This window comes from Notechis scutatus, chromosome 4, assembly GCF_049901735.1.
Source record: "Notechis scutatus isolate UNSWTSFEM ecotype Mainland chromosome 4, rNotScu1.2, whole genome shotgun sequence".
In the NCBI taxonomy this organism is placed as follows: Eukaryota; Metazoa; Chordata; class Lepidosauria; order Squamata; family Elapidae; genus Notechis; species Notechis scutatus.
In genome coordinates, this window is record NC_142012.1 from 28,001,372 (window position 1) to 28,016,871 (window position 15,500).

The 15,500-nt window shown below is 36.3% G+C and overlaps 1 protein-coding gene across 5 annotated transcripts in view; it reads left to right on the forward strand.

Moving 5' to 3' along the window:
* The window catches only part of LRBA (LPS responsive beige-like anchor protein), a 351,486-nt gene that overhangs the window by 165,547 nt on the left and 170,439 nt on the right, over positions 1–15,500 (forward strand). For all 5 annotated transcript variants that reach the window (XM_087963037.1, XM_026668758.2, XM_026668760.2 and 2 more), the window contains exons 38-39: positions 6–130; positions 13,682–13,828. In XM_087963037.1, coding sequence (XP_087819163.1) covers positions 6–130; positions 13,682–13,828 — 272 coding nt within the window. The remainder of the gene's footprint in view (positions 1–5; positions 131–13,681; positions 13,829–15,500) is intronic.

The following is a 15,500-nucleotide window of genomic DNA, read 5'->3' on the forward strand; positions in this document are numbered from 1 at the left end:
TGTAGTCGTCCTCGTGAGTTCTGGCGCCTTGACTACTGGGAAGATGACTTGCGGCGCCGGCGACGATTTGTGCGTAACCCCCTTGGATCGACACATCCTGAAGCGACCTTAAAAGCTGCCACAGACCACGGTCAGTGTAAAATCTACTCACTGTCAATAGTCTCAGGTCTGTATGGCAATGGAATTAGAGAACTTGATTGCTCTAAGAGAGCATGAACTGTCACATTTGGAGTTCTCTTCTTTGGGACTTCAGACCCGAGCATTTCAAGACCTAATTAGTCATTATTTCTTAGCAGCATCTGCCTTGGAAAAATCCTTTAGGTAGAGGTTTTAGAATACCAGAAATTTGAGACAAAGGTTTAAGATTCTCTTATTCCCTTAAGTTTTAATAAGGTTTTGTGTCAAATTGTTGTGTGTATGAAGTTGTAGCAATATAAGCAAGATATACTTTCCTGTGATAAATCCCCACTAATTATTTTAATTAACTTCAGTTTAAAATTAAAATTGTGCATGAGTGAAATTATATTCACAGGACCTCTGTTTTAATTTTCCTGCATTATACAAGTCAGAATGAAAGCTTTTCTCAAAATACAAGCAAATTATAGGAAGATAGATAGATACCTAGATAAGATAGATGACAAGCAGTAGACACACCAACAGACAACATGGACCAAGCATCTTAACCTCTTGTACTTATTCTTAAAGAGTCATTTCTGAAAGAAAATGCCTGCAATATGTTAGAGCTATAATGCCAAAAATGTGACAGAAGTATTTTAAATACATGACCAAATAGAGAAGACTCATTAGTACAGTCTTAACCTATAATGGTATTGATCACCTCATATTTTGCTACAGGAGGTGAAAAATCAGGTGTAGAATTAATTACACCCTTTCTGCTTTAGGATTGATACATTGCTGTACTATACACACAGAGATTTCAAGAGTGTAAATTGTCCTAACAGTTATATTTAGTATAATTTGATGTTCTCGCTTGCATTGTTTTTCAGAAGTATTGAAGTAGATAGAACATTAGTTCATTTTTTTGTTTATTTATCAGAATATTAAATAATAATTCAGTGATTATAGTTTTAATGTTTAAATATATTTTATTAAGTTTTAAATCATGATGCATTAGTGTAATAACAGATCTAACTACATAAAAGGCATTAAGATGTTTTAAATCATGTAGAAATTTGTACTTAGTTTTAAACCTAATATTTAATTACTAACTGTATAATCACAAGTGGTAAATACTCTAGCAGTATTATTTTAGATATATTTGAGTGTGCGCGCGCATGCATGTGCGTGCATGCAGAGCAATGGTTGTAATAATACAGAACTATGATAGGCTGTATAGTATGCATTTTTCATTGAAATGATTGTGAAAAAGTCAATCAAATACAAAAACCAACTTTTTATTACACAACTAATTATATAGATGATTTCATTTGGAATGAAATGCTATTTGGAAATGCTTTTGTGCTACAATACTGTCTTTTCTTCTCAAATACTATATTCATTATTAATGCAATTATTTGAGTTTAAGATGATAAAGAATACTCTTAATTCAAATAATTTTTAAATCTGATTCTACTTCAATCCTGTACTTGCAAGTAGAATGTAGTAAAACCACTGAAATAAACCTGATTTATTGAATTAATGTGTATACAATTGAAGCATGGGTCTATTGTTTCTAGATTATATGTGCTTATGTCACAAAAGACATTAATGCAGAAAAGGCATAATTTCTAAGATGGTTTGACTTGGTATGGCAGACAATACTTGATGGAATAATAACAATTATTGTGGAGTTTTTAGATAGGTTAGGTTTATGAAAATATCTTGACTGATTAATTGGTAAAACATTCTAATCTTTTTAAAAGTAAAATCTCTCTGTCCCTACATTCAGCACATACATATATACTCACATAATAAAGCATCACATACTTGCTCAAAGAAAAGGTGCCTTAAAATTGATTCACAAAACAATTTCTGTGAGCTGTATCCACAACTGAACAGATACCAGGTGATTGTGCACTAATATGTTTTTTCAGCTGTTTCCATTACTGTGCTGTTCAAGAGCTTTCTTCCTTCTATAATACAAATTAAGTCTGTGGATTGCTTCACATTCAAAGAGAAAAAGGTGCTTTGGAGCGTGCAGAGATTCCAATGAAACAGCTGCCTCCGATTCCTTAAATCAAATGCACCTTTTCTTAGAATTGTGTGGCTGCCTACTACAATTCCATAACTGGCAAAAGGCACAGCTGAATTATGGACAGATATTCTGCTTATGCCCTCCACATGCTTGAACCACTTTTTTTTTTTTTGCTTTTGGCACTGAAGCAGTGTATAGTCTTAATTCAGTCTAATGCTTACAAATGAAAATAGTCTAGGGAGCAAAACTAAATAGGAAATAGAAAGGAAACTGAAATGAACTTCTACAGCCTTAGTAAATTGTAAATTTGTAAATTTGAGCTAGTATATAAGCATACATTAACATCAGGATGACAGGTATATTTGGCCTTTGAGTGACTTGACAGAGGTGACACTATAATATAGTAAACCAAGGCAAAGGCTAGATTAATTTAAATGTATTAGTTAACAAGGTTCTACCTGAATTAGAATTTTGTAAGAAGCATCACATCTTTTTTTACCCTTCAGTATGTCACAAGTTCTCAATGAAATTCTTGTTCTGGTCTATGTTTTTTTTTAAATTGCAGAATAGTCTATTTTAAGGTCTACAATCTTCTTAAAGCAATTGGATTCAGGCCAACTCAGACTCATTTTCTACAGTGCAGTTTATTGGTTTAATTCTAAATGCATCAGCTCCAGTAATTGTAGATTGTATATATAGTTTATATATGATTTCTGGAAGAAATATTCTCTTTGTTATATTCATAAGTGTATTTTTCACAACCATTGTAATGTTTGTTAATTTCTGCTGTCTTCTAGATATTCAGTTTGTTTATTTGTTTTTTTTTTTAAGATAGAAGGGAAATAAGTTATAATTGCAATCCTGTACAATAGAAGATTTGATAGGTAGTTCAGAATAGGACTATTCCTATAGTTCCTCCCTTCACGAATGCAGTTTATTAAATGTTGTTGTTGGAAGAAGTGGAAGAGGTCCAGAAACAATCAGACATAGTATACTAAGGCCAGAGAGCAAAAATCATGTCCCTCTTCAGCCCCATTTATGTATTTCAGTAGCCATCTCTCCAAGGAATTGACTTGGTTTGAAGGAGAGCCTCTGGTGTAGAGGTGGCAGAGTAAATACCTTAAGACTAATGTTCCCTGTTCAGACAATCAATATCAATGCAATGACTATTCTCTGGGCTACTTTCTACTTAAAAACATTAAAAAAAAATTCTGACAATTTAATTGCCCTTCCCAAACACACATTAACTTGCCCCTGAAAAAGATTTTTCAAAGAGTGAAGTTCCAAACCTATTTGTAAAAGGTTTTATTTATGTCTTGAATGAAGCTTGCTTTCCATTGGACCTGTTTTAAAACTCAGGTGTTGAAATTTTTCTTCTCATTAAAAAAGCACTTACATAAAATGTAACCTTTGTGAACAGATACAATTTAATTAATCTTCATTGTAGAAATGTTGCTCACAAACAACTAATAAATTATTTACCCTGAATATCTTCCATTTTAAAAGACCTGTTCACATGGGTTACAAAGACTTTACTGGGTATAATGAGTAACCCCACCTTTATGTATTTCTTAGGGCACATATTCTTTTCATGGATGAATAAAAACGACCCCCCCATATTTTGAGTCATCAATTTTGAGGGTATTTTAAAAAGAATTTACAGAAAACCTAAAGACATAAAAGTTTCAACTTTATTAATGAATAGTGTGATGATATGCTAGAACAGCTTACAAGTAAATTTATGAACATTAGAAATGAATGTATTAATATGAAATCTTAATGTTTTTAACTATGCAAAACTGAAGAACAGTTTCATAAAACTAAGCATTACAACTTATGTCCAGAAAAGCAGAAAAAAAATAAGTTCACAAAAAATAATCCATAGTAGATTATAAAAAAAATCAGTCAAAATAAGTATGCAGAAAATTATATGTTAAAATTATACTCATACTGTGACCCCATTTGATTTATTGGAGCAATTATTGAGAAGGTTGTCCTAAAGAGTTACCGGCATGACAACATATTTGGCAAAGTATAAAGGGATATTCATTTAGATATTGTGAATCTAGGAATTTTATGAAAATTTTTGATTTGAATCAATTTAAGAGCTATAAATTATTGTAATTTCTATATTATTCAAAGGAATGGATAGCAGGATTTAAACTAATTGAAATTTCTGGGCAGTTGTCAAGGCCACTTTATATAAAATGAATTGCAAATATGAACTTGAAGCAACTTCATCCCACAATTCAATGTAGAAATTCAGAAACATGATATGTAAAAACAAATTCAATGTCAAGCATTATGTTTAAAAACAATTAACATTTAAGGGAGGGGCAGGGGAAGAAATTTAAAATACAGTTCTTGACCTATCATATTATATTTTTTGCTGAGAAGCTGCATTTGCATTCTGCCCAGTCAGACATTCTGGAATTTATCATCAAATCATAGGTTCATGTAGAAAAATTCCATGAGATGAGTTACCGTCTCTGCTTTTCCATTTATGTAGGCACATTCAGGGAAGAAAATAAGTGAAACAGTAACAAGTTTCTAAAGTTTCTTTTCAGATGTCCTAGTCAAAAATTATTTAAAACACTTCATATTTTTGAGGCAACAAATGAATCTAGGATTTTAAAATCTAAAATATCATTGGTCTGAACAGCCACGTAGCCTATGTACTAAGAATTGAATGGTTGGAAGTGCAATTTCTTGTAAAATCTACACCTGAGGAACACATGTTCCAAGATCTCAATATCACACAGGCATCTTCTGCATGAAAAGGATATCTGAGTCTATCTACCATATATAATCGCAGAGGGATCAGCTTTGGAATATGCTGTAGAGAAGGCCCAAAGATATTTGGGAAAGGATAACTGGTGTAATATGGAGACAAGAACTATACAAATTGGTTTATGGGAATGAATTCAAAGCCTTGACCTTCAATCTTCCCTTGGAGAGATGAGTCAGGGAGAAATGAGAGAGAGATGAGAGATGAGGATAAAATATTGGATGGTATCAGAAGGCAGTGAGATACAGGAGAATCAAGACGGTCAATATTCCCTTAAACTTAGTTTAAATCAAAGACACAGAAGTTAAAGGAAGACAATGAACTGAATAACAACCTAAAATGAATAGGGGAGAAGCATAAAAAGTGGAATATGCAAATTAAAAGCAAATGAAAATATTAGCTGAATTAAGCTGATCAGGGTCTGGTCAGTGCTTCAACAGGAGATGGAACACAGTGCATTAGATCTATTGTGAAAGGAAATAATATAAATAAAACTTTAAAATGCAGAAAAATTTATATTAAGTAATATAAATTTCAATTTTGTCACAGGACAAAGCAACAATAAAACTTATTTGTTTGTTTAAAAGCCCTATTAATTGCTTTTAAATTATAATTATGAAGTGCTAACAACTAGGAAATAATCTAATGTTCAAGTTCTTCCTCACTTTTAGAACGCTTAGCAACAGTGATCCTCAAAAAAGTATTTGATATTAACAAAATTAAAAGTGGAGCAATATCACCTGTTCTTCCATGAGTAGCAATAAAAATTCAACAGGATGATATGACAAATGCTAAATATCCAGGCTATTATAAATAGATGAATATATTGAATGAATGAATGAATGAAAATGAATGAAAACATAATAGACAGACAAAAAAATCCCCATATTTTTTGCAAGGAAATGATATTTCATGATGTCATCTTTATTTCTTAATTATTTTATAATATGATATTGATAATTGTATTACAGTTTTTAAAAGCTAATTTTATAAGCATTAAGGTCAGGAGTCTACAAGTTCACTCTGGAATGAGCTTTGTTCAGCAACTCCATGGGCAGAATCCCATATGAACAACTTAACTCCACTTCCCACCAGATGTCAGTCATGTGCTCATCTGTCACTATTTTTCTATCTTAACTGCCAGAATTAATTTCCACAATTATGTCAGCAGGTGAAAGAGTTGTCAGTCAGAGATCATTTTGGCTTATAAATCAGCTAATCCCTACTTTACTCTCTTGAGCTAATTTGCAGAATAAGATGTAAGGATTCAAAGAATGCAATTATTAGTGTACTTCAGTAGTACTTCCAAAAATTTATTATCTTTCTCTCTCTCCACCCCCCTTCCCCACCTTCCTCTCCCCTTTATATATAAAGCAGTTTCAAAGTATTGCCAGTAAAACTTTCCAACAAAACTGTCAGATAACAGAAATGATTGGCCAGCAACATGATTACATCAGCTGGATAGTTCATTCTATAGAAAGCATATGGGATAATCTAAAATAATAGCTGTGTAATCTCATGCCTTAATCACATAAACATTTATGTTCTCAAGTCTGCTGATTATGAACTGTGGTTTTAATTCAGTGGAGCACAAATTTGGTATGTGCTTGGTATGTGCTGTTAAATTGCAAATATTGTGGCTTGAAACCAGAGTTGCTTTTTGTTAAAGAAAATATAATTTCCTGGAACTTCTGTATTCCTCTTCATCATATTCAGCACCTTAATTCCAGAATTGGAATTTATTGGCATCAGTAGACTTCAAAGTATGGGTGGGAAATACTTGTTTTAGGAAAGTGAACATTTTTGTGTTTCAGTTAGTTACTCAAAATCAATGATTTTAAAAATGTAACTGTAAGCTGTTAGAAAAAGTCAGTCCATCTGTTTAGTTAAATTTTTCACTTAATTTGCTTGAAGGCAAAGTTAATTTTGGTGCACATTTGACTGCTGAGGTGGCGTTGAGTGTATTCTGTTTATATATGCTGATTTATTAGCTAAACAGCCATACACCAAAATTGTATCAAAATTATGAAATAATTTAAAAGGAAAGAAAGCAAGTAAACTGTAATCCTTCATGACCAGGATATGTATAAAAGATCAGATTTATAGTATATAAATTACTAGTAAGGATTATTATGGTAAACAAAATATATATTGTTTTTTTATAAAAGAAATGTTGGCAAAATAGTCTGGCTACATGATAAAATAAAGAAAAAGAGTCCTAATGTTACTTCATCATAGAGCAGGAATCTCAAACTCAATTTCATTGAGGGCCACATCAGGGCTGTGGTTGACCTCAGGGGGCCGGGCGGACATGGCTGACTGGGTGGGTGTGGCTGACTGGGTGGGTGTGGCCACTTGACACTACTCAGTGGGCATGGCCAACTGGGTGGGCGTGGCCAGCTTGACACCACTCCCCAGACTGATGGCATGTTTCCTCTTCGTACTGGGTAGACTGGGCTGAAGCCATGTGGGCCAGCCCCTTACATTTTCCAGGATGGCCCTATGAGCTGGATCCAACCACATCACAGGCTAGGACCAGCCCGCGGGCCTTGTGTTTGACACCTCTGTCATAGAGCATACCTACCAGCTTTTGATGGCCATTATACATCTAAAAAATTTGCAACTATAATAGATGTTTCAATAAACTGGTTTCACAATATCTAACTTATAATTGCCGATTGAAATAAGTGAAAAAGGATGCTGCCAAATGGTTCAATAACCTCAAGATATCAAGAATGATTATAATTTTTATTAACTTTTTTTTTGTCTTCTGTTCAGTTGTGTTGGATTCTCAGAGTGTGCCTGGAAAAGTCCCTGCAGTTTTGGGGGGAAGGTTTTTTCAGGAGTAGTTTGCCATTGCTTCCTTCCTAGGAGAGACTGATTGGCTCAAAGTCACCCAGCTGGCTTTATGCCCAAGGTGGCTTTAAAGCTCACAGTCTCCTAGTTTTTAAACTTGATGGCTTAACTACTATACAAAACTGGTTCTGATTAATAATGTATTTATTAACATGAATGTTGTAGATTTAACTTCAATGCCTGAATGCACTCCGAGGGGTAAGATAAAAAATATTACTATATCTGTCTGTTGTCATCCTTGAGGTGACAACAAGTTGTCAGTTTGCACCAGCTTAAATGCTTTTTATGTGGAAAATAAAAGGTATTATTAAAATATTTTTATATAGCCAAGAGAGCATCTGAAAGCATTCAATAATGATGATGGGACATATTTAATCTGTATTTGGACATTTAAGACATTAAGCTTTGCCATGACTTTTTATTGACACAAAACATGTGAAGTAGACCCAGTAAGGTAAATCAGAATCTGTTTTCCCAGCATAAGAAAAGCAGAGCATTTTGAGAAAATGGGCTATGTGAGTCTTCCTCCTAAATGTCTTTCTCCAACCAGATTTTGAGTCAGCAGACTTTCCAATGGGTCTCAATAGAGTCCCAGAGGAGTTCCAGTAGGAGAAGTGTGTTTTTGTTTGAACAGAAGCTTCACTTATTGAAGGGTCCAGTTATCCAGAAATTTGTAAGATGATGTCATCACCATGAGGATAACACTCAGTTCTATCTGTCCCTTTCAGATGAGTAAGGATGACTATTTATGTGTGCTTCACAGTTTCTGAAAGCAATGATATGCAGGATCCTGACAAACAAATCAAACTATGGTAACTATAGATAAAACAGAAATACTGTGGATAGACACTGTTTAGACTGAGCAAACTAGGTTTTAGATAAGGTAGAGCATTTCCTGAAAGAACAGGCATGTAGCTTTGAAGAGCATGAATCCAACTTGTCACTAAAGACACATATGATTTCATTGGCCTTGTCAACTTCCAAAATTGGACTGGGATAAAATATTGTCATTAATCCATGCCATCATGGGTAAACAGTGGGATTACTGCTGATTGTTACGCTTCTCTTGAAGACAATCCATAGCTGCAACTGGTGTTCAGTTACTAAGCAAGACACCTAAATAGAATCAAGATAGTGATTGCTTGTGCACTACTGAGTCTATGTCAAGAGATTGGCATCAAGCCAAATATATTTTAGAAAAATCTACTTTTTCAGTGCATCTTGACCCATGAGATCAGCTGGGAGAAGCCTGTTGTAGGATTGCTCATAATAGGATGGCCCAGAATGGAGCTTGTATAGCATGTTGCAATTGTCAACATCTTTCCCAAGGAAAGTATGGTAGATATCATGCTTTCTACAGATAACAACTGAATACTTGCCTGTTGATCAGGGCATTTGTAGATGCAAACTGCTTTTAAGTTAATAATTGAATTGTATTTTATAGTCTTATTTTGAAATACTTTAATTTTTTTACCTCATCTTTGAAATTCTTATTATATAACACTCTGGCTTTCTTTGAACGGAATAACAACAGTAATCACATGAGTGATTGTGTAGGTACCATAATTTCATCTTATAAGCACACCCATAATAATGTACTTAGAAAGTGGTGGGTTTTTTTTTTTAAAGTTGTGATAGATAAGTAGGTCGTATTTTAGACTGAATATCTATTGATTTTTGACTTGAGCTATTACTGCCACTTTACACAATTACCAATGATAGTGGAAAAGCCAAAATGCTCATATGGTTGGGTATAGTACAAGAAGTAGTGTTTTAGCCACATCAAACCTGTAAGCATAGGTAATATATAAATCCATATTAAGGCATTTTTCAGTAATGTTTTAAACCTCAGTACCATAGGCAATTGATTATCAAATCATCTGTTGATACCTGTTAAGTGGCAAAAGATATGAGAAAAAAATTAACACGTGGTAGACAAGTTTACTAGAATTATTCTTGAAAATAATTGAAAAAGTTGGCATCCATTTTGATTTCCTAACTTAAACAGGATGAAAGAAGTCGCTCAGCTTTAAATAAGACTATTAGTCTAATTGAGACAGTTTAGATACAATATACCAAAATGGTATATTGTGTCAAGTTACAGACATAATATTAAAATTTACAGACATATTTCCTATATGCTTTATTTTTATTTTTTGCTATCACTTTATTTTTTTTAATTCCTAGAAAGCAACTAGACCACTGAGAATTAAGTATTAGTGCATGTGTATTTTACTAACTTAAAATCCTCAAGGGAGAGTTAATTACAGGAAAACCTTTCTAAACATCAGTTGCATATTTTCCATGACAAGGGGTTTTCAACTCTCACTGAATAAGTCCAGAAGTAAGAGTGTTATTTAGTTATATCCACAAATATATTTAAAAGGAAAAGGAAAAACAAATTATTTTCCTGCTTTTGTGGTTGCTACTGGTAAATAGATTTGCAAATATATTTTAAAGCATCTGGATTTAGAAAAAATATGAAATATATTAAAAAGAGGCTACATTTTAAATTGAACTTAGAATTTGAAAAGCTAAGGACAGAGATTCTAAATTGATTTGCTTTTATGTATCGTGTTAATAGTTTCATTTGAAATTTTTGTTCACATACTTAGACACAATTAAGCTTATATATGGTCACAAGGGATTGCCTTCCTCTGTAAATGTTTGCAGATTAAAGTTTTTAAAAAATAATTCCTTGGAACCTTAAACTGTGTATGGCTGGGATCAAAACGTAATCAGCTTTGGATAGGAAGCTGGCTGACCAGGATATGTTTGACATATGTTTCCAAAGAAGATGGAGGAAAGTATGTCGCTTCTTCTACAACACAAACTAAAATGGTCTATACTTTTTCAACTCTCTTCTATATTAGAAATCCAGATAAGTTTCATGTGTTCTGCAACTATATCACAGCAGGTAATAGATAAGTAGTGGATTGCTGCCTCCTATCTGTTTCCTGTTGTCAGCTCTAAATACAAAGAAATAAATTTAGAGATGGAACAATAGCAATGCTGAGAACAAAATCAGACTAAAAGGTCATTCATTTATTACAATTACAGAAGTTAACTCATTTTATGCATTTTGAAGTAGAATTATTTGAACAAACAGCTTTGTCTTACTATTAGCCTTTACTTTAGTTTGGAAAAACTGGTAATTTTTAAATTTTGTGATAGTGGCGTAAGAAAGTTAGTCTTCCTAAAGCTGCTTTTTTCCAGATGTATTAGATCCCCATCCTCATCATTCCCAGGCAGCATGGCTTTTATGAGAGTTATGAGGGCTGACATCCAACCTATTTGAAGGTCAACAGGTCAGAGAAAGATGGTATAAAGGCACTTCAGCGCTGGCCATATTTGGACTAAAGTTCCATTCATTTCAGTAGCCTCGTTCTTTAAGTAACTTGCGTTTTACTGCAATTTTAAGAACGAATTGGGTTGCAACCTAACCTTAGCACATCTTTGAGTCCGTGCAGCATTAAAATCATGCAGATTTCTCCCCGTGCTCATCACTTGCATCCTGCACCCTTTAAAAATGCGCGTGTCTGTATTCTTTTGTGCAAACCCGCCGGGTTCTCAGCGATTTCTTGGAGTTGAGAACTGTTAATACTACCTCTGCAAAGGAATCCCATCGCTGTGTCCCGTCCTCCGCCCCCCGCCTCTTTTCCGTCGAGGCCCTGTGGCCGTCCATCTCCTCCGGCGCAAGGGACAGTCCCGCTGAGCGCCGTTTTGATAAGAGCCGCGCTCGTACCTCGCAGCCTCCGGTTGAACGCCGAAAGGCCGTTGTGGGCACATTGCCGCTGACTTGCCCTTGAATTCATAGTGCAGAATTCCGAGGAAGCCGATACGGCCGACTGGTCTCCGCTGGCCACCCGTGCCGGAGCGATCTGAACGCTTTGTGTCCTCCCTCGGAGAGCTGCTTGGCCGGGCGATACCGCCGCTGTCCTAACTCGGTTCTGCCGCTAAAGCCAGGCGGAGCCTCTTCACAATCTGCGCCTTCCCCCGGAGCCCCCAGATCCTAAGCGCCTTTTTAAAAAGAGAAATCTGCCACGTGCTGGGTAGGTACGTTGTATTTTTTTTTTTTTAAAAAAAAAGCATACCCTTAAAAAAAAAAAAAAAAAAACCAAACGTTGCCTTGGGTGCCTCGGCTGGCACGATATTCTCAGAAACGGGAGCGCGTCTTAAAATACCTTTTGGCATTGAGCGCGCCGCCGCTCCCGAAGAAGAAGAAGAGGAAGAAGAGAAAGAGGAAGAAGAAGACGACCTGCCATTCTTTCTTGCGCTTGGCGACAGGCAGCCTCTGCTGCCGCCTGTAACGCGGACAAATGTCGCCAACGCGACGCCAGGGTCAGCCTGCTATTTCCCCAATAAAGGTGCGTTTCACACAGGCTTCGTGGCTTGGAAAGCACTGAGGGACTTGGATCCCGAGCCGCTTGTAAGTTCTGCGCCTAGTTTAAATGTCTATCCTCCCGTAGCAGCCCTGGAAGGAGAAACGCCGGCGTCTTTAGGAGGGACGGGAGGAAAATCAGGCCCCAAAACTTGGAAATAGAGCCGCCTTCTCCCTGGCCCAGGAACTTCTCAAAAGAACCGCTTCCACTTAACAGCTGACCGCGTCTCCCCCCGCGAGGGCGCGCGCAGACGGCCCATTCCAACTTCGGACTTTCCGCTTTCCACGCGCGTGCTTTCCCTTACGCTCCTTTGGCTGATTGTTAGGCACGCCTGTATAGGATTGCAGCCTCTCGGCGCGCTCTAAAGCCACGTCCCTTGGAGCCCAATAAGCACTGAGCTCCCCACTCGTAATCATGGGCTTTCGAGACCTCATCCTTTTATCTCTTGGTTGCGCGGAGGGAGGATCAGGCCCATGTGGAGTGGAGTGTGCCTGTTGGCTAAGATCTGAGAGGAGAAGGATCTGGACTGGGGTGAATTGGACAGAAGCCACTAAAGCCATTTCTGGCTAGCTGTTGACCCCATAAAAGGGAGGGGGCGCAGCTGTGAAGCCAGCCACCCCACCCCACCCATATACACCCAGCCCTAAAGCAATATCTATGGGGACTGTGAGCAAGAATGTCCCTTCAACCAGCATATTCACCTACCATAGTCCTCACAAGGAGAATATTCCAGAAAAGTTGTGCAGTTTCTGTATTATGAAAGGAAGTGCGATGATTGTGAAGAACAGGGAGGTTCAAAGCCCGTTTTGTTAACAATAACCATGTTCAGTTTAAACCACAGCCTATTGCCTTGCCTGACTCCCCAAAACCAGAATTTCTTCATGTTTATACAAGGCATTTTGTTGTCGCATTGGTTTAAATTCATTGAAATTCATGAAGCTGAAGTTTTGCTGATGTCTGGCTCAATATGAATCTCCTCTGCTAACTGCCCTTAGGCATGTTTGGCTGGTTTGTCTATCTGCCTATGACTTCCCTCTTGAGAATGGCAGTAGTGTGTAAAATCTCCTTCCTCTGCATGGTGCTTGGTGAGATTCTCTACAAAGCTTGATGGGACCTATTGCCAGGTATATGTTACAGTTATCTTGTATCTCCAAATACAAACCAGCTACTTTCCTGCAACTTTTTTTTTTTAAAAAATCTGCTTGCAGGTGTTTCAGTGAGTGAGTGGGAGCCAGGGCTGGAAATGAAATAGGTTGTTTGCTATGAATATCATGTAACTTGGTTTAGAGCTAGTTCTGTGTTTCACTGAATTACAGCCATCACTCTCTTAACGGTTCCTTCCCCAATATTAAAGCAGTCCGCCAGGCTATTTGACCCTTTCCCAGGTAACTTCCTTTCTCCATCCTAAAGCTTCAGGGTGTATATAACAGGGCTATTTCTCCTCCCACCTCCTCATTGTAATTGTTGATAGTTGACAGCTATGTTTCTCTTTCATTTTAGCTCCTGATGAAGATGTACTTGTTAAAGGAAAGCAATCTATCAAGAATCAGGCTTTAGGAAATCAGAATTCAGAAAGCGAGATTCTCCTGGAAGTTGATGATGATAATTTGTCATCCATGGAAGAGAAAGAACTTGAGAATTTAACTGGTAATTTTTGCTATTTATATTCTAGAATTTCTGTAGTGGTTTAATTGCTCCTTAGTAACACCATTTCTGCAATGGCTGACATATAGTACACACACACACACACACACACACACACACACTGCATACACAGGGACTAGAGGCTTCTTTCTTCCTGACAAAGAAATAATTTTCAAATTACTGCTTTAGATTCTATTTATTGATGACTTTTGATACTATATTTCAGATATGCCCACTTGCTTTTGTGTACCTAATATATTTTTTTGAATGGGGTAGCTATTTTTAGTAATTTTTCTAGACCATAAGTCCCAGTGTTCCAATATATTATACCAGGCTTGACAATTAATCTGAAATATTTAATACTCATTTGGTAACTTGACTCCCTTTCTTCAGTATTCATGCCAGTCATGCTGTATTTTCCTTTTTATTCCTTAAAGAAATGGAAAAAGGATGTATGTTATTGTAGCAGATTTGTGCAGTTTATAAGAAAAAAAGAAGAAGCAAAAGCTATTTTTTCTGCTTTGAGGTTTTGAGTATGTACCCAATTTTCTTTTACTTCTATAAAATACACCCAGTCATAGATAGTGATTATTCCCCAAAGAAGAATGTTACTTGTTGGATTAAATTCTGTTTCACTGAAAGTAGTGGATATGAGCTTATTGTTCATTAGGCAACCTCCCTCCATAGCATTATCATTTTACTCTATTGATTGAATCAGCTTAGCCTTACAGTAAAGTAAAACATGAAAATATATCTCACGCCAAAATAATATTCTAGTGATTAAAGACAAATACAATTTATGTGGCTCTTATAGAAGTGACTATTCAACAGATTTTGCCGGAGCCCCCAATCTGATCCATGTCTGTCTATCCTTTCCCATCCCCTTCTACATTCATTACTTCTGCTAATACATTCATACTGTAATAGAGGTGAAAGGGAAGTTTAATTATATAATCTTGACAATGGCAATAGGATTAAGAAGTAATCCTTGCTAATAAAGTACTGCAGGTTGGAAATGAAGTTGAAATTGTCAGGGGTTTTCAACAGGACCTGAGGTGCCCCTGGCTCTTGCAGCTGTCTCCTTGGCCTGTAATTGAATGTCTGAAAGTGATTGAAAAAATGTTATTTCTTCCCAGGATTACATGCTAATGTACAGAGGGCAAAGGGAGACAGCAAAAGAACACGTAGCTGCTTATTTCATCCATTTGTGGGAATGAGCTTTGGGAAATCACGGCAGTTGTGCAGCTCTCGGATGCCCATCTGCAAACACAATGTATTTGTACACTGGGAATAGAGGGCAAAGCTGCTCTGATCGGACCAGAGCATCTCTTCCATTGTCCTACTGGCACACATTGAGATTGATGCAAGATTAAAGACTATCACAACCTCTAACAATTGACAGAAATGACAATTCATCTGGAATTTTTTTGGGGGGGCATTATTCACCCATTGATTACCTACATGTGCACACCTCATTTATACCCACTTTATTAATGCAAAAGGTTATGTGTCACACAAGCATTTTACAATTTTTTAAAACAAAGGCCCAGGATGATAAATGTTCTCTTTGTTGCTCTCAGAATTCCCTGTTTATAAACCCCTAAGATGACAAATATAATCCACTTTCCTTCTCGAGATCCTGCTTTATTATAACACCCTGCATATTGTTAGAACT